General features: G+C 37.1%; 1 protein-coding gene and 2 pseudogenes across 1 annotated transcript in view; 2 read left to right on the top strand and 1 right to left on the bottom strand.

The window, feature by feature from the left end:
• The window catches only part of LOC131317798 (dammarenediol II synthase-like), a 122,023-nt gene that overhangs the window by 46,735 nt on the left and 50,119 nt on the right, over nucleotides 1-25,169 (top strand). Inside the window, exon 2 of the mRNA XM_058347445.1 lies at nucleotides 2,748-2,936. Coding sequence (XP_058203428.1) covers nucleotides 2,748-2,936 — 189 coding nt within the window. The remainder of the gene's footprint in view (nucleotides 1-2,747; nucleotides 2,937-25,169) is intronic.
• Nucleotides 696-13,548, top strand: LOC131317802 (dammarenediol II synthase-like; annotated as a pseudogene).
• LOC131316133 (uncharacterized) lies at nucleotides 14,512-25,094 on the bottom strand (annotated as a pseudogene).

Here is a 25,169-nt window from a genome sequence, read left to right on the forward strand (position 1 = left end):
TTCCGTCCCTAAATAAATGTTTGGCGCGTAAAGTCTTACAAAAGATGCATGTTTTTCATTAAAAAATCTAATTTTTTTCCCCACAATCTAATAGAACTCATTGCCATCTATTGATTTGTGGAAAAAAATTACTCCCTCCGTCCCTTATTGATAGTCCGGTATTTCATTTTGGGATGTCCCTTAATAAGTGTCCATTTTGTAAAGTTAGTGGGTAAAAGTTGGTGAATTGTCTATTTTGTCCCTAAAAGTAGATTCTATTTTAAAAAGTAAGTGAGTAAAAGTGTAATGATGATGGGTAAGTAGGAAAAGTGAAGGAAAAAATTGATGTGAAAGGTATAATGATGATGTCTTTTTAATAAGTTGGAATTACGAAGCAGGACACTTAAAAAGGGACGGAGGGAGTAATTTTTTTAACAAAACAAATGCATTTTTTTAAAGACTTTGGTTTGCACGCCGGACACTTATTTAGGGACGAAAGGAGTAACATTTTATCAATAGGCGTCACATTTTATCAAGTAGATGTAACCGTGCATACCATATGTACCCTCAACTATTGAGAGACGTAACATTGCTCATTTAGAGGCATAACATTTGAATATAATATGCGTAACATATTTAGTTATGCGTGATGTGTATTGGAGCTTTTCCCCTATAAATAACATAATACTACCACTTGGGGTTTCTATATTTGGACATCCGCAGCACACAGCTAAAGTCATCCAGGCCTCTTGTAAGTAAAACTGGTATCCTATTAAACGTTTTCCTCCAATTCATGTTTATTTATAGACTTCAAGAATTGGAATATATTTTTGATTTGATGCAAAGGAAAGAAAGTAAACTGAGATAGGCAAACATTGTAACAATTCTTACCAAATACTACTAGAACATTGTAACAATTGGTAAGCATGCGATTCTACTCCTCTTGTTGGTAGTGAAATTGGTCCCCTAGAGAAAAACGCACGAGTGCCAGGGGTGCAATTGGGTCCTTCACCATTCCAGAATATTTTCACTAATTTTTTATTGCACGAAATATATCTAAACAACGGGTACGATACACACTACTTCAATTGTATATATACTCTGAAAATGTATTTTTGTCATCGATGTGGAAACACATGTGATTCGGACCTGCTCGCTAAATATAAGTCTTGCCGCCGCCGCTAATTCCATTGTTGACATTATATATGTATGATTGTTTTTGAATTTGTGTCATGTAACCTCAGCTACGTACCAAGAGAAAGGGTGAGAGGCGCCATTGAACTGAGTTCAGAAAAGAATACATGTGGAAGCTAAAGGTTGCAGAAGGCCAAGGGCCATGGTTGTATAGCACCAACAACTTTGTTGGTAGACAAATTTGGGAGTTCGATCCTGATGCTGGAACACCAGAGGAAAGAGAAGCAGTTGAAAAAGCTCAAGACGACTACCGGAAAAATAGATCTCGGGTTCATCCCTGCGGCGATGTTCTCATGCGAATGCAAGTAAATAAAATCTTAAGAAAAAGTTTGTGCACACAGCAAATCGTACACACAGATTTGGACACAAATGTGTATGGTTCCATCCGATGCACGTTAGCTCTACAAAATAATTATAGCTCCACTTGCTAGACATATATTTATCTGTGCACATATCAAAATATGTACTAGTATATATATATATATATATATATATATGAGTTCTTTTCAGGTCCGGACGCCTTACGGTCCGGACGTCCGAACCTCGCATTTTCTGATCAAATTTCGATGATCCGAGCCGCTCAAAGTGATCAGAACGTGATTTTAAGGGTACTCGCGTGAAATCAGCAAAAAAAATGATTGGGAAGGGCTTGATCCGAGCAGTTTTTTATTGAACGGTTCAGTAAAAAATTGCTCGGATCAAACCCTTCCCGATCATTTTTTTTGCAGATTTCTTGCGGGTACCCTTAAAATCACGTTCTGAACACATTGAGCGGCTCGGATCATCGCAAATCGATCAGGAAAGGGAAAATCCGGACCATAAGAAAATCCGGGCAAGTGGACCTAAAAATTACTTTTATATGTATATATATATATATATATATATATATATATATATATATATATATATATATTACTCCCTTTCTTATAAAGACTATCTTATTTTAATAAAATGCGGACCTCCCTTTCCCGATTGAATTTCGATGATCCGAGCCGCTCAATGTGTTCAGAACATGATTTTAAGTGTACTCGTGAGAAATCAGCAAAAAAAAAGACCGAAAAGGGCTTTATCCGAGCAGTTTTTGTTTGTTTTTTATCTAACGGTTCAAATAACAACTGCTCAAATCAAGTCCTTCCCGGTCATTTTTTTTGCTGATTTTTCTCCAAACACCCTTAAAATCACGTTCTGAACACATTGAGCGGCTCGGATCATCGAAATCCGATCAGGAAAGGCGAGAAATGGGAGGTCCGCATATAAGGTCCTCATTTTAAGGTCCTTACCTGAAGATTTCTGTATATGTATATGTGTGTGTGTGTGTGTGTATATATATATATATATATATATATATATATATTCTTTTGGGGGTTCGAAAATGGCATGAAATTCGTGGAGGGAGAACAATTAAGGGACAGAGAGGGAGTATTAATTAGTCTTAAACTCAAGTTGTTTTACATAATTACTTTGAGAAAATTAGTAGTAAATAATTAGATTGCGTGTTTCAGTTGAAGGTGTAGAAGAATTCTTAGAATTGTTTTCTCATCAGTTTGCATGTTTTGATGAAACCAAAAACGCAGCTCAAAAAGGAAAATAGCAACATCGATCTAAGCATACCACCAATGAGACTAGGGGAAAATGAACAAGTCAACTATGAAGCTGTTACAACTGCACTCAGAAAGGCCGTTCGATTGAGTTGTGCAATTCAGTCAAAAGATGGACATTGGCCAGCTGAAAATAGTGGCCCACATATTCTCATGCCTCCCATGGTAAGTATACTTCCTATGGTTGCAATGAGGAAGATCCTCAAGTCCCTTTTGAGGGACTGTCTAGTCTGGCCCGTTTGAAGGCCCTATTCAAGTCTATTTTGATGATTGAGACTGTTCAATTTTTAGCTCTAAATTCTGGGACAAAGTTGGATATTCCGTAAACACCGTTAACGATATTAAATTCAGTTGATATTAAGTAGGGATCATAAACAAAGTATTTTCAATGCCGGCTCAAAGATATTTGGGAGAAGCTTAAGGGGTGAAGATTTGAACCTAGCTTCTAAAGCATCCAAAGAACCTAAGCTGTCATACGACCAAGAAGATGTTAGGCAATTAAAACTCCTCATTATTTAAAACTACCCAGCTCGTAAAGCATCCAAAGAACGCAAGCTGCCACACGACCAAGAAGATCGAAGGCAATTAAAACTCCTCATTATTTAAAACTATAAACTATATTTTTCGGAGCCCTCTTTGGGCCAAAAAATTGGGGGCCGGAAGCGACAACTTCCCCTCTAAGCCAGTTCTGAGTATTTTAAATAAAGTGAGCGACTCGGAACATTTTTTTGCCGTTCATTAAATGTAAAGCATTTTTACAAGGGCCCTCCCAAAAAATCAGCTTAATCCGATACTTATAGGTGCTCGATTCAATCATCTAACTTTTCGTTATCATGAAATCCGATTGAAAAGTTAAATGATTAAATCGAGCATCTATAAGTATCGGATTGAGCCAATTTTTCTCAAGAGCCTTTGAAAAAATGTTTTACATTTAATAAACAGCTCGGATTATTTTTGTGGGCCCGTAATGGGCCCCACAACAAATCTGTACACAAAATCTGTACACTTTGCTGTGTGTGTAGCATTACTGTTTTTTTTTACCCAAAACGGATCCAAAAGGAATCTGTGCGTGCTGGCACAGATTTATAGCACCGCTAAGCCCTTTACATCAGCCAATAACCAGAACCACAAAGCCCAGCCACACCAACTCAACTTGACTACAACTAGAGAACAGAAAGAGAGAAAAATCACTGATACTTTCTACTCAAATACGGCTTTTCCCGTTTCCACAATCTTGTGGAGGCTCCAATGCCCCAAACGAATTCGGGTTGGAGATGTCTGTCCCCGCATCTTACCTGATTCCCGAAAATTTTCAAAAAAAAATCCCCATATCTACCCAATACCCAAACGGATCTCCAAATTGCTGATCTGTTCGGGGCGGGGATCAAATCGGATACGGATGGGTCAGACGAAATGGCCTTCCCTATGTGGAGCCCAGTACCAAATGTGTGGAGTATACAGAAATATGTGGTGTTAAAAGGTGTTGGCACAATATGTGTCAGATCATGACTGAACAAGACGAGATGCGATGCGGAAAAAAAGAGACTGTGCAAACTCAATTTTGATCAACAATCTACTGGAATTTGCAGCTCATTAGCCTATACATTAGCGAAGCAATCAACACCATCTTAACAGCAGAGCACAAGAAGGAGATGATTCGATACCTTTACAATCACCAGGTAGTAATAAAAAACTCTTGCTTGTGAAATTTCAAAACAACAATGCTACAGACACACATTCGGACACGCACATATATAAACATAAATGTGTCTGAAAACGTCCGATGCATGTGGGTCCCACAATAAGAGTGTGGCACTCACAACATCGAAGGTTCGGACACACGGGTTCAAAAATTTGCACTTTCATCTGTCCTTCACCAGTTAAAAAAAAAAAAAAAAACTGTCCTTCACATTTTTATTTCAAAGAGCACCTACACACACAGGGACACATAGATCCTAATATACTCCTATGCACGTGAGTACTACATATAAATGTGGAGTTCACACACATGGAATGATTTCGAATACATTTGGGTGCGGATGAGGACATTTCCGGTTGTATTCGTAGAAATTTAATGTCGAAAATACTTATGCTACTTGAATAGACGTAGCAAACACAATGTGGAGATGGTTTTGGGGAACCATCTCATGTCCCACAAAGATGATCGGAGTTGCTCATTTTATTCAAAATATTTTGTTTATAGTCCTCGCAAAAAATCAGTCCAATCGGATACCAGTAAGGGCCTCTATGAAACATCCAACTTTATCCAGAATTTAGGCCTAAATTTTGAAGCAATTGCTTTACCGATACCCAATTGAACTGATTTTTTTATAAGGACTATAAAAAAATATCTTCCACAAAATGAGCTGCTCTGATGTTTGTGGATCTGTGCATGGAGCATGTACTGCTACGTCTGTGCGAGTAGCACAACTCTACAAATCTGTCATCTAAATTCGGGAATGTTTCTACTGTGCAGAATGATGATGGAGGATGGGGATTCTGCATAGGGGGTCGTAGCACTATGATAGGCACGGCACTTAACTACATTTCGTTGCGTTTGTTAGGAAAAGGTCCTTATGATGGAGAAAACAGGGAAATGGAAAGGGCTCGGAAATGGATACTTGATCATGGTGGTGCAACTGAGATACCCTCCTGGGGCAAAGTCTATTTTTCGGTAAAGCTTACTAAACCTAGTTCTCTTAATAACTTTTGGCTAAAAATCGATTGCATATGTATATAGGAGTATATCACTGCTTGCTAGGTATGAGGAAGAGATAAAGTTGCATGTATAGACGTATCGGCCGATTTCAAAGTACTTAGAAGAGAGTTTTGAGGTCCAGAGGATCTAACGGAAGAGGATAAAACGTGAAAGTGGATTGCAGTTGATTAGGATGGATAGTTTTTAGTTTCTCATTGCGGTTTCTCCCTTTGTATATTAGAATAAATACCCATACACATTTATCTTATGTTTCAAATCTTATTTCATTGCTTATAAGATCTTAAAATCTAGTCGTTTAGAACTACACATCAAAGAAGAATTGAGCGAATCAGACGGCTGAGGGTTGGCACCATTCTCTAGTTGTCTTTGTGACATTGTTTGAAAGCAGTGAATTGTTTAAACATTGAAGTGTGTTTACATTATGTTGTACAGGTTCTTGGAGTGTTCGAATGGTCAGGATGCAACCCATTGCCCCCTGAGTTTTGACTTTTCCCTTCATTTTTGCCCTACCATCCAGGTAAATTAAAGATTGACTTATACTAGTAACTTTAATGGCACTTTTGTGTCCAATAGAGTTCTTTGCAGAAGACTTAAATATGCATGTTTGGCTTGTTTCGGCATCTATGTACTATGAGTAAGAAAAAGGCGTGAAATGCACTCGATCCTCTAAATTTTCAAGCGTCGCCAGGAGCGCTATTTGTTGTCCTCTTGTGCGACACAACTCAAGCTCATTTTTAAAAAATAAAATATTAAAAATATCGGAGGATTTGAGGATGGTGATTTGAAGGATTGTGTGAATGATTTGTTTGTGTCTGATTCTCGGATGTAGAGCTTTATGTGGTATTCTGTAAACCAACTTGTTTTTGTTTTTGCAATTCACACCAATTTCTTTGCAACTCTAGAAGCTTTATTATGTTGTTTGGCCTGACTTTAATTTCATCCTTTGTGATTCAGCAAAAATGTGGTGTAATTGTAGCGCAACTTACATGCCGATGTCCTATTTATATGGGAGAAAGTCCGTGGAGCCGATCACGGAACTTATCAAATCATTGAGACAAGAAATTCACCAACAGCCATATGAGGAGATAGATTGGAATAGAGCACGCCATAGTTGTTGTAAGGTTGGTGCATGAATTCTAAAAGTATTTCAAGCAAGTTTGTGTTGGATATAATTTGTACGTTCAAGAAGGGTTAAAAGATGCCTTGAAATTATGTCGGATATAACCTAAGAAGTATGGACACTTAAAAAGAAGGTGACATGTCTGCGTCTGTATTTGACATGTTTCGAACACAAACACTCTTCTGACATTTTTCAGAAACATTCGATATTCGGACATGTATTCGATACAACTTTTTCCCGTCCGTAATTAAGAAATAATGATCTCCATTGGGACACATGTCCAACACTCTTTTTGCACCGTTTCTGGCATTCATTTGGTGTCTATGATAGACATTTAGTAATATGTAATCCACACTTCTAACAACGTGACCATCAAAACAATTAGAATATGAACTACTATGCCACTCCCTCTATCGCAAATGGCTCACCCCCTATTGCAATTTGAATATAAAAATAACAAACTTTCGTTCCTAACTTTAGAATTTTTTTTACTCCACATTAAAGAACTCCCACGTACTTTAATTTGGTGCAAAGTGGGACGGAGTAAAGCACCCGATCATTTAAAAAGTCATTATATGACATATCAAATGCTATATAAATCCACTTAATGTGTGTACTCAAATTCATTGATAATTTTTTTAAGAATTTCTAGCCATGACCATGCCCTATTATTAACGGGTTTCTCGAGTCCAATGTCAGAATCCTATATCAGTCTAATGCTTCACAACTTATTGTACCTTGTCTATTATTTTATTCAGGAGTGGAACGCAAACTGATGGTCATACAAATATGCAGTATTGAATGTATCCAAAAACGCTTCCGAATCATACATTTTAGAGAAAAAGCATATCCGTGCGTTGTGTCACATCCCATATTTTATCCGTGCTTCTTAGGCTATCACAAGTAAAGAAAAATTCTATTGATGCATGCCTCAAGGCAGGAGGACACAAATGCTTCCAATTAAACAGCCGTTTAGAAAATCAAAGTCAGCCCATTTGTCCAAATTCTTAATTCCCCTGTATTGGCTGCAATTGGATATACTATTTGAACAAGTTCAAGCTTAACAAAGATAAATTTCAATGCAGGAGGATGTCTATTACCCTCACACATTAATCCAAGATCTGCTCTGGGATGGTCTTCATTATGTGAGCGAACCAATCATAAACCAGTGGCCGTTTTCCAAGATTAGAGAGAAAGCTCTTCAAAAAGTAATCAAGTACATGTGGTATGGAGCAGAAACTACCAGATACATTACTATAGGATGCATAGAAAAGGTGAGTAATATAAACAAGTGAATGAATTTTATTATTACTTTTGTTTTGTTGATACTAAGAGCAGTTAGAAAAGATGTATTTATCTATGCTTTGAAAGTAGATTTAAGGCATGAAGGTGTTCCTCCCGTAGTCCCGTGACACTAGTTTCCTTACACGGGTGCACTTTCGCTCCTCCTTAATTTCTTATCCAAGTTGATCCGAGAGTTAGCATGAACTCAGAAAAGAAAAGGAAGGCCTTCATCCTTTTTCAGTAAGCAAAATTACGAAGCCCAGTTGTAAGTCTCTAGGCCAAGATGTACATCCATCTAGGTAGAATAAAAGGTACTACTCAGTGCACAAGGATTCTGCTGCTAATAAGTCGAGATAAAGGTAGTAGTTAAATAATCTTACCACATTTTCTGTAGGAAGTCAAACTTTCTAAATGGAATCAACTTTTCAATGCTAGAGTTAACAACATTTATAATGACTCCACGCGTTATGATTCTTAGTTGTCAAGTTCACAAGGTATTAAGCTTGTGTAATTCATCTTAACACATAAATGTGGATTTATCCCATGAATATATCTCCGTAAAGAAGTGCTCTTGGTTGTGAATGTCTTCCATAATTTTTCTAGGGAACCAAACTCTTTTAGATTTTTTTATCGGGAAATTGTTGCTTTTGAGATGACATGAGATGGTGTTAATTGCAACGCAGAGTTTACAAATTATGTGTTGGTGGGCGGAGGACCCCAATGGTGATGAGTTCAAGTATCACCTTGCCAGAGTTCCTGATTACTTGTGGCTTGCAGAAGATGGAATGAAAGCACAGGTCGGCATTACAAAATAATGATGTTGGTTGTGGTTGTTTGATTGTTAGTTTTATTTGCCAAACATAGTACTGCGCCCTACTCAATTGCTGACTTGTGACTTGGATTGCAGTGTTGTGGTAGTCAGATATGGGATTGTACTTTTTTGACTCAAGCCATTATGGCAAGTAATCTTGTTGATGAATATGGAGATACTCTTAAAAGGGCACTTTTTTTCATAAAAGAATCACAGGTATCTTTCTATGTACCGAAAGAAAATTAAAACTTTGTATAACTTCAATTTATTCCTTCTCCATTACTAAACATGAAGATCAAAGAAAACCCTGTTGGAGATTTCAAGAAAATGTATCGTCACATTACTAAAGGAGCATGGACTTTCCCTGATCAAGATCAAGGTTGGGCTGTCTCAGACTGCACAGCTGAAGCACTGAAGGTAATTTTAGACTTATTAGCTCCACGACACTATAACAAGAAAGATTACTTGAAATTCAAAAGAGTGATTTTCTAATCAACTGACCGTTCTACAGTGTCTATTACTACTTTCGCAAATGCCACCGAATGTTGCAGGAGAAAAAGTGGATGTTGAGAGACTATGCAAGGCAGTGGACGTCCTCTTGTACTTACATGTATGAAAAGCATTGTATCTCAATAGTTTATACTCCGTATATGTTTTGACTTGAATAGTGACTTTTTATGTCATTTAATTCAAAGCCCTAAAAGTGGTGGTTTTGCTATTTGGGAACCAGCAATTCCACAGCCATATCTAGAAGTAAGTTGTTCTCTTGTTCTAAATTTCTAGAGCATTGTATATACATGTAAAACAATAAGCAGTTATACGATACTTTGTTTTCTTCTCTCTTGGTAATTCCAAATTACAATAGGTTACTCAAACATGACCTTGTTTGGAGTCTAATGGAATGTTGCGCTTTTGAAGCTTATTTGCTTACTCTATCTATCATTTTCCCCCTTTTGTTCAGGTGTTGAATCCTTCAGAACTTTTTGCAGACATTATGGTCGAGCGAGAGTATGCTCTTGTGCTACTTCTTTCCTTGTATTAACCCTAGAGAATTTTCCATAGCTTGAACAACTATTATTAATAGTGGCTATATTTGCATTTAGGCACGCTGAGATCACTGCATCCATAATTGAAGCTTTACTATTGTTCAAACGCTTATACCCAAGGTATCGAGGGAAGGAAATAGATACTTCTGTGGAAGGAGCAGTGTGTTTCCTCAAACAAATGCAACAGCCAAATGGTTCTTGGTAGGTTCATTTTCTTTTGAAGTAACTTGAGCATATGGAAAATGGATAAATGATTTGGGGTTTTCCCTGGAGAGATGCTAAAATGCATACAAGTTGTGACCTAATTGAAAGCAGTTATAAACATTGACAGGTATGGCTACTGGGGAATTTGCTTCACCTATGGTACATTTTTCGTGTTAAAAGGGTTGACTGTTGCTGGGAGTACATACAACAATAATCAATCAGTTCGTAAAGGTGTTCATTTTTTGCTTTCAATACAAAATGAGGAAGGAGGCTGGGGCGAAAGCAAGGAATCATGCCCATCTATGGTAACTGACCTCCTCTATCATTTGTTACTACCAAGGTTTTGAATAACATCCCGTCTCAGCCGGAATGCACACAATTGGTACTTTGATAGTGGTACCAGCTGGTACATATCGGATTTTTAAAATACTGGTCGGTACCGGTCATATCCACTTTTTTTTTTTTTTTTCAGGAGCTAATTCCCTACAGCGAAGAACTATTTTACTGATATATTTTGAAAACAAATTCATTCCTTTGTAATAACTTATAATTCTTATTCTCCTGGTGTATGATCATTGGGGCGATTCTGGAGACACGGTTTTTGACACAAATCTTGTGTGGACCCATTTTGGTGTCCTACACGAATGATCAGAGTAGTTCAATTCATTTAAAACATGTTTTTAAGAGTTCTCGTAATAAATCAACTCATTCGGATATTGTTAAGAGCTTGATCAGTTTTTGTCCCTAAATTTGAGAAACTGAATGAATCGAACAAGCCCTCACAGATATCTGAATTAATTAATTTTTTACAAGAGCTCTTAAAAAAATGTCTTAAACAAACTAAAGGGCTCTGGTTATTAGGGTGGGGCTCCAAACAAGATTTATGTCAAAAGTTGGGTCCTGGAACCACCCCCATCATCTTCATAATCAGAAATTTAAAAAAATGACTATAAGCTTAAAAAATATCCAAAATTGCTTCGGATAACTTTTTCTTTAGTGAAGTATTTTAAACTTCTACTCTAGCCGAATAAATAATAGAAAAATTAGACACAAAACCAACAAAAGCGGGAAAAAAAGTAAAGACAAAAAATAATACAAAGCCTTAACCTAACTACTTGGTTTGCTACCATCTAACCAAGTAATCTGAATGTTTTGCTACCATCTAATACAAAAGGCTTAAACTTCTAGTCTACTGCCCTGACTTCTGTCATTGTTTTGCTACCATCTAACTACTTGGTCTCTATTTGATTATGCAATTCTTAAAAACAGAAATACAAACCGCTGGAAGGAAATCGAACGAATTTTGTACAAACGTCATGGGCTATGTTGGGTCTTATTTCTGCTGGACAGGTGAGTTTACTTATTAGGATGAATTATATGTTTTTCTTTTTTTTTATTGGGGATCTATAGTGCACAAATAGCCTTCTCAAGAAACAAATTTTTATTACTTTTTGAAGAGTTATAACATAGGAGTAGAACGTATATTGTGTTTGCGGAAAACCAAAAATAGCCCCAAAACTTTTTTGGTTTAGAAACGCTCATGATACAAAGCTCTTGGAATAACACAACTTGAAAATCAGCTTACAAGGAAACGGTAACCAGGGGCCGGGAGCTTATAATGTACACGGCCAAGCTCAAACTTAGCTGATGTGGAACATTAATCAAGATCGTAACATACCACTATGCTCAGCAGTCTACAATGCCCCACTTTGTAGACAATGACTCAAGGCCCTATGGTATCCCCTTCTCTTTTGGCAGCTCCATACCTATTAGTTTTCAATCTTAATCCAGCCTATATGTTGTCCTATTAATTTGCGCCAATTAGTTTTCAATCTTAATCCAACCTATAGGTCGTCCTATAAATTTGCGCCTCAAATCACATCACGGTGGTTAGCTCTATTATTGAATGATATAGAATCTTCGATAGGACATATCCTTGAAAACCGGGGAAGGATGCCCGAGAACTTATATAAACAAGGCCAAGAACTAAGTCAATGCGGATCATTAGGATCGTAACCATGCATGTGTGGTGAATATCTATTTACAAAATAACTTGGTTTACAATTCAGACAAGATATATTCTTTAATTGTAGTAGACATACACAAGTGCACACTATTATTACTTGTTCATCAAATACACTATTCAGAAACTTATTAGTTTTGGCTTTTCTACTACTAGGCTGATAGAGATCCCACCCCATTGCATAAAGCAGCCAAACTGCTAATTAATGCACAGATGGAAGACGGTGATTTTCCGATACAGGTAATATTGATTGCATAAATCATGTAATATGTCCCAAAAAAAAAAATTTCATATAAGAACTTTCATCTTTCATTTTCTAAATTTTGATAGTTGATCATTTCGGTAAGTTTTATTGTGGAAGTTTCTTCTTCTTGATATCTTTTCTTTTTGTCCTAGGTATCTAGCTACAAAGTCCTATTAGATTCTCATTCCAATATTACTAAGAGTTTAAATTCTGTTCGTCAGCAATTTCCACCCCGGAATTTTCGTCACAACCATTGTGGGCCTCACCGTGCGGTTACTGTTACAATATGCACCGTTAGTCTTATAGAGCCCATTGAGTAGTATATCCACACAAAAAAAAAAACAAATTCAAATTGATCGGACATCAATAGGTATATATCAAAAAGGTAATTTTGGTTTATAAAATCGACAGCCTTGTTCTATCGATAATTTTAAAGTTAAACTGTTCACGTTTTTCCATTCTCTAAATCAATTCTTATTTTTGATATACCTACCGTCGTCTGATCAAAGATAATCTTTTGCATGGATATATTACCCTATGGTCTTACAACATAAACGGTTTAGATTACTACAATAACTATACGGTGGGCCCACAATGGCGGTGGTAGAAAACCTACAATTTCTACCGCCGGCAGAAAGAATTTGAACCTAACTAGTTCTACGTAACACTTTTCCAAAATTATTGGTCTCTTAAAATAATAATAAAAAACTATAGTTTCCCATCGTGTTTATCTCTCTCGTGTAGATAAATTTATTTTTTTGGTGTACTGTCTGAAATGCTGATTTTTCTAAAAACTCTAGAAATAAAATTTTTGTTTGGTGTATTGTCTGATAACTTTGTTTTTTCTAACAAAATTTAGAAAACATTTTTAGGATGCTATCTGGCAAATAGTTTTCAATGTTTTTTCTAACCTTACAAGCTATATATCCTCACAGGAAATAACTGGAGTCTTTATGAGGAATTGCATGCTACATTATGCTCAGTACAAAAATACATTCCCCACTTGGGCACTGGCAGAATACCGCAAACATGTTTGTACTCCTATCCCAAAAGCCTAGTCATGAACGTAGTATGCGTACAGTCCAACGGTGCGTATGTTTGAATCTAGATTCTAAATAACCAGCATTGAACCTGTACGTCGACAAGGGGTCCAATGCCATGCAAATAATGTGAGTTTGGATGCGTTTACAATCTTCGTTGTTGCATTGAAGTATAAACTATGCATGTTCTGTGTATCCGAGTTGTGTCCAAGTTCTATGTAATGTCTGCAATTCATATATTTCAATCTGGCTTGAAAACCTTTCAATAGTTTACGTCGCAGCAACTCTTCTCCACGCAAATGAAACTTCTATAGTTTTCTTTGCACTCTTAAAACAAGTTATTTGACTGATATTTATAGTCATATTTACAACCAAACTAGACTCTCTTTCCTAACACCTTAAACATCATCCAGGCCAAAAATGAGATAAGACTGGAAACAGGAGAAACAAATGATGAGCTTAATGATTTCTTAACAAGTAGAAAAAAAATTAGTTAGCAAATGCATAAACAGACCAGGAAAATAAAACTAACCGTAAAACCCTACATACCTGAAAAATAGTGGATGGAAGATCGCTCTAGCCCGTGATTGCATACAAAAAGAGCTCACCCAGGAAACACAAAATTGAGCACCACTTCAAATGCAAACGGGATCCTTCCCACCCCAAAAGAAGCTCTGTTTCTTCACATTGCACGCCTCCCAACCCCGAAGGACCTCATTACATCTGGAAAGATTAAGTGCTCCGTCGATATGTCAAAGTTCTGAAGCTATTATTGTATATCTTGAAGAGGATTTTCAGTTTCTTAACAAGCTTCCACTCCTCCGAAGACAGGTCATCCTGTAAATTCATAATTGAAGTGAGCAACGTAATGTGATCCTGGTGCAACAGAAATCCAATCCACATAGAGTTCAATTATGCTTACCCAATAATTATCTCTAAGTTCATCGATTGACTTCCTAGAAATATGGCTGACAAGCTCATCTTCAATGTCAAAATGCCTGTCAAACATTTTTTGCTGCTCCTCCGAATTGCTACCAACTATCTACAGGTGCCCAAATAGACTGCCAATGAGACTTATTCGGAGTTATTCCGTGATTGACTGTAATCGGCTAAGAGAACAAACTGCTATTTGCTAAGAGGACAAACCTACTCAATATGATTTTAACAGCTAGAACAACAGAGCCGACCATAAGAACCATAACAAGGAGCAAACTTAAAAGTAAACGAAATAATTTCTTTCATACCCTTGAGCCAGCGATGGTGTGTCAACTTAATATATAAGGGAAAATCATACAATCCAGCTTAATAAGGCTGAAAGGTTATAGAGGATGAATTTGGATTTCAGCCCTCGGTTCCAAATTACTCAACAAGTTATAACTATGACTTCTTAATTACAACTAGAGAAGTAAACAAAAATACAGGCCAGCAGCCAAACGTTAAAACATTACGATTGCAAAAACAAAAAATCTTAGAACCTGAAATGATTTCTCTTCAACTTGCCCTTCTTTTCCTGCCTTTTCGTATTCCTATTCTTCTCATACTCAGCAACCATGTCACGGAAGTCCTCTTGCAGACTACGCAACTTCTCCTCCTCCTCCTCCCTCACTTTCTCATACTTTGCAGGCAAAGCGTCGTCCATTACTTCCAACTCTTCTGGTTGTAATGTGACATCAACCCCATCTGATTTCCGACCCTTCAGCAAATAATCAACCCCTTTGCCAGCAGTCCTCTCTAGAGTGCCAGAGCTGCCAATGATGTATACATGAGGTGTTCCAAGTAAGGTCCCCAAAGCAATCCTTTCTTCCTTCTTCTCAAGTACTTGATAAAGATACTTATCTGGCTTCGTTCTTGGCCTCTTGCAAAGATCAATAACATCCAATGTCTCAACACCAACAGATTGAATGTTGGCCTCTGATTCCTCTCCCCCAGTCTGTTCCTCTTCCTCGGTCAGCTCCTCTTCTTCTTTTTCTTCTTCTTCTTCCTCCAAATCACCCCAATGCTTGGTGTTGCCAATTAATTCTTCCTCCTGGTTGTACTGTTGTTGAACCCCAAAGGCATCCCCGTATTCACTGACAGGAGGTTTGCCCCAACCTCCGGGATGATAACCATAACTAGCTCCGGGAGGAATAGGAGCATTCACCCCAGGAATTTTCAAGTTTGGATAAGAAGGTGGTAGACCATGTCTCTACTGATGAGCCACGGGGGAGGAGCACCGCCTCATGTCATACCACTTGCTTCTTTCAATAGTTGTGATATCAGCATCCCAGGCTTCATCTCTCTCGTTAGCTCGACCTCAAACTCTTTCCCTTTGTAATAGATATCACCGTGTGCTGTCAGATTCGGCTTCGTTTTGGTACTTGAAAAACGCATCATGGAGAACCCGAAAATCGATATCAGTTCTCCCCATCTTTGGATGCATCATCTTCTCACGTTGCTTCTGTTTAAGCTTCTCTTGTTTCTCAATGTAGCCCTCTCTGATTTTGTCAATCCCCGTAGCAGCAATAAAATCAAGAAGTTGAAAAGGCTGTTTCTCAATATGGTGCTTCCCCTGCAAGTACTTTCTCTTATGACTCCAATGTCTTGGCACTGGTACAGAGTTATGATACGATTTGAGAAACACCAATAACTTAGGGTCGCCGAAGTCGCATCCGATTCCCAAACCTCTACCAAATCAGGCTGCCAACAAATTTTCTTCAGTTCAGATACTTTCATTCGTCGATCAACCTTATTTCCTTCTTTCAGGAATCCAGAGAGATTCCAAAAGAGGGATTACTCTCCCAAACAGGTAAGAGACTAATAAGGGGAAAGAAATTGACTTTTTGAAAGTTCTGTATATATTAATTGGAAAAAACGAGAGGTTAACAGGAAAAGGTTGGCAACTGGGAGCAAAAACTATAAATTATATCTAGTAGAGTTCCCAAATCAAAAAAAAAAATCGACATTCTTAGGGTGGGGGAGACAGAAAATCCTTGCATGTGGAAGACAATCAACCCAGAATTGATCCAAAAGACAAGTTAAACACATGAAACGAGAGTGAGAGTGACATCTTACCAGAGATTTGGTTGATAGAGAGGGATGGAGAGAGAGAGAGAGAGGCGCCCTCGGGTTGCGTGGGAAACGAGTGGTAGTAAAGGGGTTTCTAGGGTTTTAATTTAGGAAGAATGCAGTCAGAGGATTGATCGAGGAGAGTAGAGAGATGAGGAACCAGGTTGTGTTTTGGAAAGAGGTTGATCTGATCGTGGGAGATTTCGGTTTTCCATACATATACAGAAAATCTGTCCACACAGACATTATATGCATAGATCATGCACAGATTTTTTTCTGCAGTCCACCACAGATCCCACAAAAATAATCCAAGCCATTCATTGAATATAAAACATTTTTTCAAGGGTCTTTATGAAAAATCATTTTAATACGATACTTATAGGTGTTCGATCCAATTATTTAACTTTTTATTTTCTTGAAATCTTAATGAAAAGTTAGATGATTGGGTCGAGAACTTATAGGTATAGGATTGAGCTAATTTTTCATAGTGACCCTTGAAAAAGTGTTTTACATTTAATGAATGGTTCGGATTATTTTTGTGAAACCCGTGATGGATCCCATAAAAAAAATTTATGCACAATCTGTGCACTTTTGTTTATATGGATAGGAGTGCAAGAACAAAATAAATAGGTGGAGAGAAGAAACTGCTACGGACTCCGATCCTTACAATATGATTCTAGGACCCTATCCATTTTATACACCCAAATGTATAGCTACATATACAAATGTGTGGACTCTATGCATATTATAATGTGTAGTAGATGTGGAGCCCACGCACTTATATGTGTGGATATGTATTTGAATGTAGTACTAGAATAATTGTTTACGAATATGGAAACCCCCAATAAGTACTTTAGTCGATTTTAGTTCGAAAAAAAGAAAAGAAATATTCCTTCCATTCCATCCAGGTTCGGCTTCTCTATGGTATATTTTTGTTCTTTATTATTTATTGTGTGGTTGGGATTTATTTTATACATCTACAATTATATCCATGGCTACACTTTTGCCACATGGACCTGGCCATTTCCCACCCCAAAGCCCACCATTTTGGCTCGCCAAAACAAGAATTAAGTCTGATCCCAACAAGTCAAACGGAAAAAAAAAAAAAACCTTGCTCCCTCCGTTTCAAAATGAGAGTATACTTTTACTTTTTCCTGTTATTTTTGTCTTGTTTATTACCAAATAACGTTTTTCTTTAGTTTTTAATTTCCACACTCACTTTCTCTCTCTAGTAGTGATAATCTTTCCAAACCTCCGCCTCAAGGTTCGAATACCGTATCGGCTAAAGAACAAGTTTCTTCACTGGTACGGTAAGTATCGTTAATGGTGAGATATCGGGTACCATCTTGAATTTACCGCTACACATTTTTAAATTAAAAAATAACTATTTAGTGTGGGTTTGGATTGAAAAGTTAAATAACTTATTTTTTGTCTTTATTTGAATTTTTTTTGCATTTGTTTGTTTTACGTCAAACTTTTGTGACTTATTGATTCGTAGCAACGAGAGGAATCGGAAAAGTAAAAAGTTATAATTGAAATTCATAATTTTTTGAATAAAGACAATTTATTTATTTTTGTCTTTTTTTTAAAAATTATGAATTTTGATCAAAATTTTATATTTTTTCGATTCCTCTAGTTGAGACAAATCAAAAAATTACAAAAGTTTAACACAAAATTAATAAATACAATTTTTTTAAATAAAGACAAATTAAATTACTATTCGACTTGTCAATCCAAATCCCCTCTTAGTTGGAGCATCAATGATAAGTAATTAGTATACACTACCCATTTGGGCAAATTTCACTGACTTCCCCTAAGGTTACTTACACATGCAGAGACCTACCCTGAAGTTTCTGAAATATCATCAAATTCCCTTGCTTTTTCTGACAATATCAAATCTCCCCCGTCGTTAACTTGCAATAGATGGTGTTAACTACAGTGTTTAAAAGACCAAAATACCCCCTAATAACAATGTCTGAGTAATTGTGCAAGACACGTATTTTTCATACCGTCTTTCACAAACATTAGTAAAACTAAATTCACCAAAAACAAGCTTTAAGCTTTAGGCATTTGTAAACATAGTTAATTTTAGTAATTACGAACCCACTAGATGCAAAACTAATGCCCATGAGTTCTCTTAAACTTTTAAGAAAATAAATTGGTTTTGTCCTTATTTGAATTTTTTTACGCATTTGTTAGTTTTGCGCCAAACTTTTGTGGGTTATTGAAAAGTTAAAAAAAAAATACTTTTACCTAAGTGTTTTGAGAAATAACCACTTTTTAGGTTAAAAAAAAAAAGTAAAGTAAGTTGACTTTACCCCCCCCCCCCCTAAAAAATGGTTATTTCCCAAAATATTTGGGTAAAAGTAATTTAAATACAAAATATTCTAATGCCCATGAGAATAAAACAATTTAACTAAAGCTTTTCGATCCCAATTGACTTCTTGAAATTAATGGAAATAGTTGGTTGTATTTTTTAGAGAACTGAAGTAATTGCTTAACCCATTTGCCACCCCATTTTCCCTAAATTTTTGGGTTTTCTTTTGATATTTTTGTTCCGTTTTTTGAATTTTTATTAGATTTGATTAATCATCCGTCTTGACAAAATGAGTCTGAAAAGTAAAATGTCATTACAAAAAGCAAAAAAAAATTTACTAAGACGGAAAGAAAAAAAAAAACCAAAACAGTTGGTATTGTTAATATTTTTACTATCTTATATGAACCTTTTCAATTTCGGCCCATATTTTTTTTACTTTTCTAATTCCTCTTATCAAGACAAACCATCAAACAACTGGTAATTTTCTGTCTGGTAGGGTGTTCAGGTCAACTTTACGCGTATCTTAACTAATTTGGGGGTTCAATCCCACCGCTCATTTGTAGGGAGCCGAATTAAAACCAAAGCAAAGCTCTATATCAATTGGACCTAAAAGAGTTGATATTGCCTGAGAGATTCTAAATCTGTGAATTTAGAAAGGAGTAAACTCCTAGGTCTCAAGCCTTGACAACTAGGCCAACTGATCTACCACCTCTAGTACCATTATTTTCATATCAACTGGTAATGGTAGTACTCCTACATTTTTCTGGATCCCATTTTTGTGACATTCATTACGCAACCAATCTTTATAACCAGATCTCGTCTCTCTGTGTTTTTTATTAGTATTTCTTTCATTGAGCTTTTCCATTCAAGGGGGCATCATTCTGAAGCAATCGCACAAAGGTCCAACACAATTGAGTAAACCCAGTCTCTCCTATTCCTGCATCATTCATCTTTCTATCCCCAAACCTAGAAACAAGTAAATTCAATCACCCACCTCATTTCGTCGCACCAGGTGATTTCCTCTTTCAATTTGCACAGGCATAGACTCAAATGGCTCCATCACCACCATATCCATGACAAGGCACAACCCATTGATCTTTTATTGAAATCATTCAGATCAAAGCCCATCGAAAATCGAACATAGCTTTCAAAATTGAGATATGAGTCAACAAGTTTCTAGTATTCATCACTAATATCATAGCTAAACTTCACCAATTTTAACTTTATGGTATTCTATTTTGATTCCCAAGCAGAATTGCTGGGCACATCAATTTTTTCGAAACGGATTTCCCAAGGACAAGTTTGTGTTTTTTTTTTTTTTTCGTTTGGCCTAAAGGTGAGTCATAAGGGTCAATTCAAAATTTGATTGAATTAGAAATATGGTGGTAGGCGATGCAGTTTGGCTTCTCTAAAGTAGAAGGAGAGATTTTGTTCTTAATAAGACATTAAAATTGTGAGGTGGCCATGGGTGGGAGAGGAAGGAAGGGTAAAATAGGTATTGTATTAGTATAGAATGCTGATATCGTCATACATTAGGGGCCCGATTGGATGCAACATTGGGTGGGTGTATTGTGGAATACACCCGGTTTAGAAGTGATGGGACAGTTTTAGTTGGGTTTGGCAAGCTTATTTTCACCTGTATTCAACACTCCCCCGTCTACGCGAATACACCCTAATCCAGTGGAAGGGGTACTAAATTATTGCTACCCCTGAGCCCTGCAATAGCTTCTCCGGCCTAATACACCCGAATTTGGACTGTTTTACCCCTCATTATCCCCCTCCACTAACGGCTCTCTCTCTCCCAGCTACAGCGAATCGAGAAGAAGAACAACAACAACAAACAGCGAATCAAGAAGAACAACAACAGATCACCACCACTACCACCACAAAACACACGAAATATGTATGTATATGTAGAAAGAAAGAGAGAGATGTACCTGTTTTTCTTGTGGGACGAACGGATTTTTTGACTGTTTGTGGGAGAGAGGGAGGCACGATCGGATTTGTGGGAGAGAGGGAGGGACGATCGCCGTCGTGTGACTGCCGTCTTCTGGTCTTCGTGCGAAAAAATTGAAAGTCGCCACTGTCGTCCATGGGAGAAGGCGAGAAAGTGGGGGGGTCGGTGGGGTATAAAGAAAGTGAGAGTGATGAGGTGCAAAATGTCTAACGTTTTCTAATATTTAATAATTAATTATTATATTAGTTAACTAATTTACTTTTGCTTTTTTACTAATTTACTTTTGCTTTTTTGTGAAAAAAATTAATAAAAGTTCAATTTCGGAATTAAATATTTAATCTAATCAATAATTTAATTTAATACTGCACAAGGACAAAAGAGTCAATTGACAACTTTTTACATCATACACCCTTCTTATACCTCTAATTTATCCTTCATCCAAACCAAGTATTATTTTATCCCCATTCTCTAATACATCATCCAAACCATCTACTTTTTAATACACCTTCTATAAATATCACATCAATGTGGGCCCTCCCTTCTTAACTAATACCCCTTATTATCTTATCACCCCTTCATAAATAATACACCCAAAACTCATACGGCATCCAATCGGGCCCCAGTTTCTATCAACGTTTATAACGGAGGGGACAATGTTAGCATTGTCAGCAAAAGCAGGGGCGGTCCCTGCATGTGTCAGAGAAACCAGGTTAGTGAAATGCCAACCTTTTACTGAGAATTGGTACATAAAGCCACTGACTTGCTACATAAAAAACCCATAAAAACCACTGTAAAGACATAAAAAGGACGTGCAGACTCTACAAGCAGGTTTTGTTTAAAACCATTAAATCCAAACCCAAACGAGAGGACCCGGTATGACGAAAAACATGGCGATACACCAGAATCGTGCGAGATTGGCTGGAAAGTTAGTCGGAACGGAATCAACAAGTCAAAGTACCAGAATAGGGCTAAAATGGTACGTACTATACCGGCAACGGCCGATACGGAATAATATTAACAACCTTGCGCTGCCCGTGTTTGAGAAATTCGCAAAATGAACACCTTCATTTCTTTGCAAATTCCGGGATGTTGTTTTTCTCTGAAGTGAATATTGATAAACAGCGAAGGTGTGAGCGATTGTTCTTCTTGTTGCGAGCATGCCAGAACTCAAATGCAATCCGAATTCGTATTAAGGCCTGCGTGCCTCAATCTGATTTCTACTAACCCAAGGCGTAAGACCTTAAAAAGGTTCGTGGTTTGCCTTAATAAAAATGATTTAAATTTTCGAATTGTGGTGGAAAATGAAATGAAAATGAGACATAATGAAACTAATCGAACTTCATTAACAGTTTAACGAAGTTAATCAGTACAAGGAATTGAAATGGAAATGGAAATGGAAACTAGGCTAGGCTAATATGGATACTCAACGGATTGAGTGGTAAAAGATAGCCTACTTAGCTGGAAAGTAAATGTAATTGAGTTAATTTGAATAAGCGTTGGGCTTGGTTGGTGCTAGACCATTTACTAAGGGGGTGTTCGGACAAAGAAGCCACTTTGGCTTATTTTTTGTCCTTATTCAAATTTTTTTCGTATCACTTGGCTTATTGTCATTTTTTTGGGATTATTGCATCCCCACGTCAAGAGGAATCTAAAAAGTCAAAAATTTTGACCGAAATCCAAATTTTTTTGAATAAAGACGAAAAAAAATCAATAAGCCAATTTTTTCGTCTTTATTCAAAAAAAATTGGATTTCGGTCAAAATTTTTTACTTTTTAGATTTCTCTTGTCGTGAGGATGCAATAATCTCCAAAAAAAATGACAATAAGCCAAGTGATACGAAAAAAATTTGAATAAAGACAAAATAAGTCACTGTGGCTTATTTGTCCGAACGGACCCTAAGTCTTCATTTCTTATATTTATAGGCAGAGGTTTAAGGCTTAAGTTGCTTTCACGCTTAACGCCAAACGTCCCATGCCTTGCTCCTTACTCAAAAATTATAGGAGCTCAAGGCTTCTATGGGAACTTTCCAAAAAAGGAGTCATGGGGGCTTGACACCACACCTTCCTTTCTTGTTCTCCTCACACGCCCACCAAGGAATCATGGGAACTCTTCAAACGCTCTGGCTTCTATGGGAACTTGCCAAAAAAGGAATCATGGATCAAGAAGTTGGTTATGGACCGCTGGCGGTTGCCTCGGTTGATCTCAATGCCGATGACCGTTGGATTCGTGATGGTTACTGGGTTTTGGCTGGTTTTTTCCGCAGTTGTTGAGGTGCAAAACTGATGCCAGAGCGTTTGAAGAGTAGGCATTGTTGGGAGGGTTTTGTGAAGGACGTTGTTGCCTTGTTGGTGGTGTTGTGAAGTTGTACTAGTTTTTACAGCTTGAATGGAATGGGACAGATCTTCCCATGGAGTTCAACAATTATTGAGAGTTCAATGATTTTACCTTTCGAGTAATTATTTAGTGTCTTAGGGCACCACCACTTGGTGCCATAGACAATTATCTACTATCAGGGACAGGGATCCACATGGGATCCCATGGGGGCACGTGCCCCCACTCAATTTTGTAAAATTTTAGTTACAAATTAATTATTTCAATTATATTCAATAAATTTATGATAGTACGAGTACAATCGCTCTAGATTATCTTTTTGAGAATTTTTGTCCGATCTATTTCATAGAGTACTAAATTTTACATAATCTTTTGTGCGAACATACCCTTTTCTGTTAGTATAATAGGAAATAGCATATATACCGTCACCAAATTGTTATTTACCGGCAAAATATGTGTTAATGAACGAATTATTCACATACGAGTTAAGTTTAATTAGTAATTTGTGTGTTCAATGAGAACTTCTGAATTTGTCCGTCTAGTTGTAGTGGGGTGCATACACTTTATTTTAAATTCCACCACGATCCATGTGTGGTGGAGAAGGAGCTCCTGAGACATGCACCAAGTGACAGTGCATCAAGGACATAGAATGATTTTCCCTTCCCCAGAGATATATTGTGGCTTATTTGTTAATTTGAACATACTGTGGCTTATTGCTTGCAAACGTGAGATGTGAGATTGCGTAATTTCAAATGGTAAATGCTGTGTTTGGTTTTTTGGGTAATGAGTGTAGAGAGAAGTAGGGTATGAATATCAATTCCCCTTAATTATTGTGAATTGAGTAAAGACAGATTACAATGAAAGATCTCACTACACACTTTTCCATAGATGCGTACACGAGTGAGCAATTCTCTTAGACTTGAACCGCTATGACAATTCAAACAATTGGTTTGTTAATTTATGTAAGCAACTTTTCATAATGAATATGTTAGGTTTTTCTTATTCTTGGCACACAAGTTTTTTTAATTGTCTAGCATTGCTTATTACAACTTTCTTTCTTTTTTGGATGTGGTGTGGTAAATAGTTGTCCCCACCAATAATGATTATTGGCTCTGCCACTGGATCCATAAAAGTGTCCATGACAAAATTTAGACAGTCCAAATTTTGTCATGAACTGTACCAAATCTCTCGTTTCTTGATTGATTTGCCTGTAAGCTGCTCTTTTTTGAGGTGGATTTTTCATCATTTAAGCTCTCATTGGAGAGATTTCATGTGGTGTGTTTGCTGAATATGGATGCTGGAATCTTTGTATGGTGATAACAAGACTTCTTGATTTATTTGCCTGATGTTATGGTCCTATGGAGGTGGATGGCATTTATCTGCCCGATGCAATTTTAGAATTTAAAAATTGTCATAATCAGTTACAGTTTATCCTTTGTAATCTTTTTCCTTCAAATTTATGTTTTTTACTTTTAGAAGAGGGGCCATTAAAATGTGGCATAGGTTTTTCATAAATTAAGGAGTAATTCTTTTGTAGCAAACATAAGAGAATGGAATGGGGATAACTAAGCAAATACCTTATAGGAGTGTTGGGATTTGATATCTATACTATTTTTTTTTCATCGCCAGACAAAAGTATATTCATGTCCGTATTTTATTTTTATAGAATGGGAAGAGATATACTGACATAAAAGTATTAGTGCCATGGCCATAAATCTTTTTTGGTTTTTTTTGGTGCCAAAAGTTAGGAAATTTTCCATAGATCAGGATAAAAAACCAACTGCTACATCAAGAGGAAGTTGCATCTCCTTGGAGAGGAGATAACCACGATCGAGGGAGGACAAAATTCCCACGTACGAACTCCACTCCCTCTCACCGCATTCTTGGCCACACAATGGGCCACACAATTCCCACTTCGCCTCACAAAATTGACCTTCATTGCTTCAAATGACTACCTGCATTTACTAATATCCGAAATAATCTCTCCGACCCCTGAGTTCTCCTCCTCGTTCTTCTGAATCAAGGAGATAACCTGCTGAGAATCACCTTCCAGCTGAATCCTCGAGCAGCCAAGCTCCTGTGCAAAAAACAGACTTTCCCTAGTTGCCATTGCCCCAAGAACCAAAGGATCCACACCATGCTCTAAGTGAATATATAGCCCGGGCAGCTCTAAATGAGCCATCCGAGTCCCAAACCATCATTCCCTATCCATCAATTTCAGCCCAAGTGTCCAACCCACCGTCAAAGTTTATCTTCA

This window comes from Rhododendron vialii, chromosome 2a (genome assembly GCF_030253575.1).
Source record: "Rhododendron vialii isolate Sample 1 chromosome 2a, ASM3025357v1".
Classification (NCBI taxonomy): Eukaryota; Viridiplantae; Streptophyta; class Magnoliopsida; order Ericales; family Ericaceae; genus Rhododendron; species Rhododendron vialii.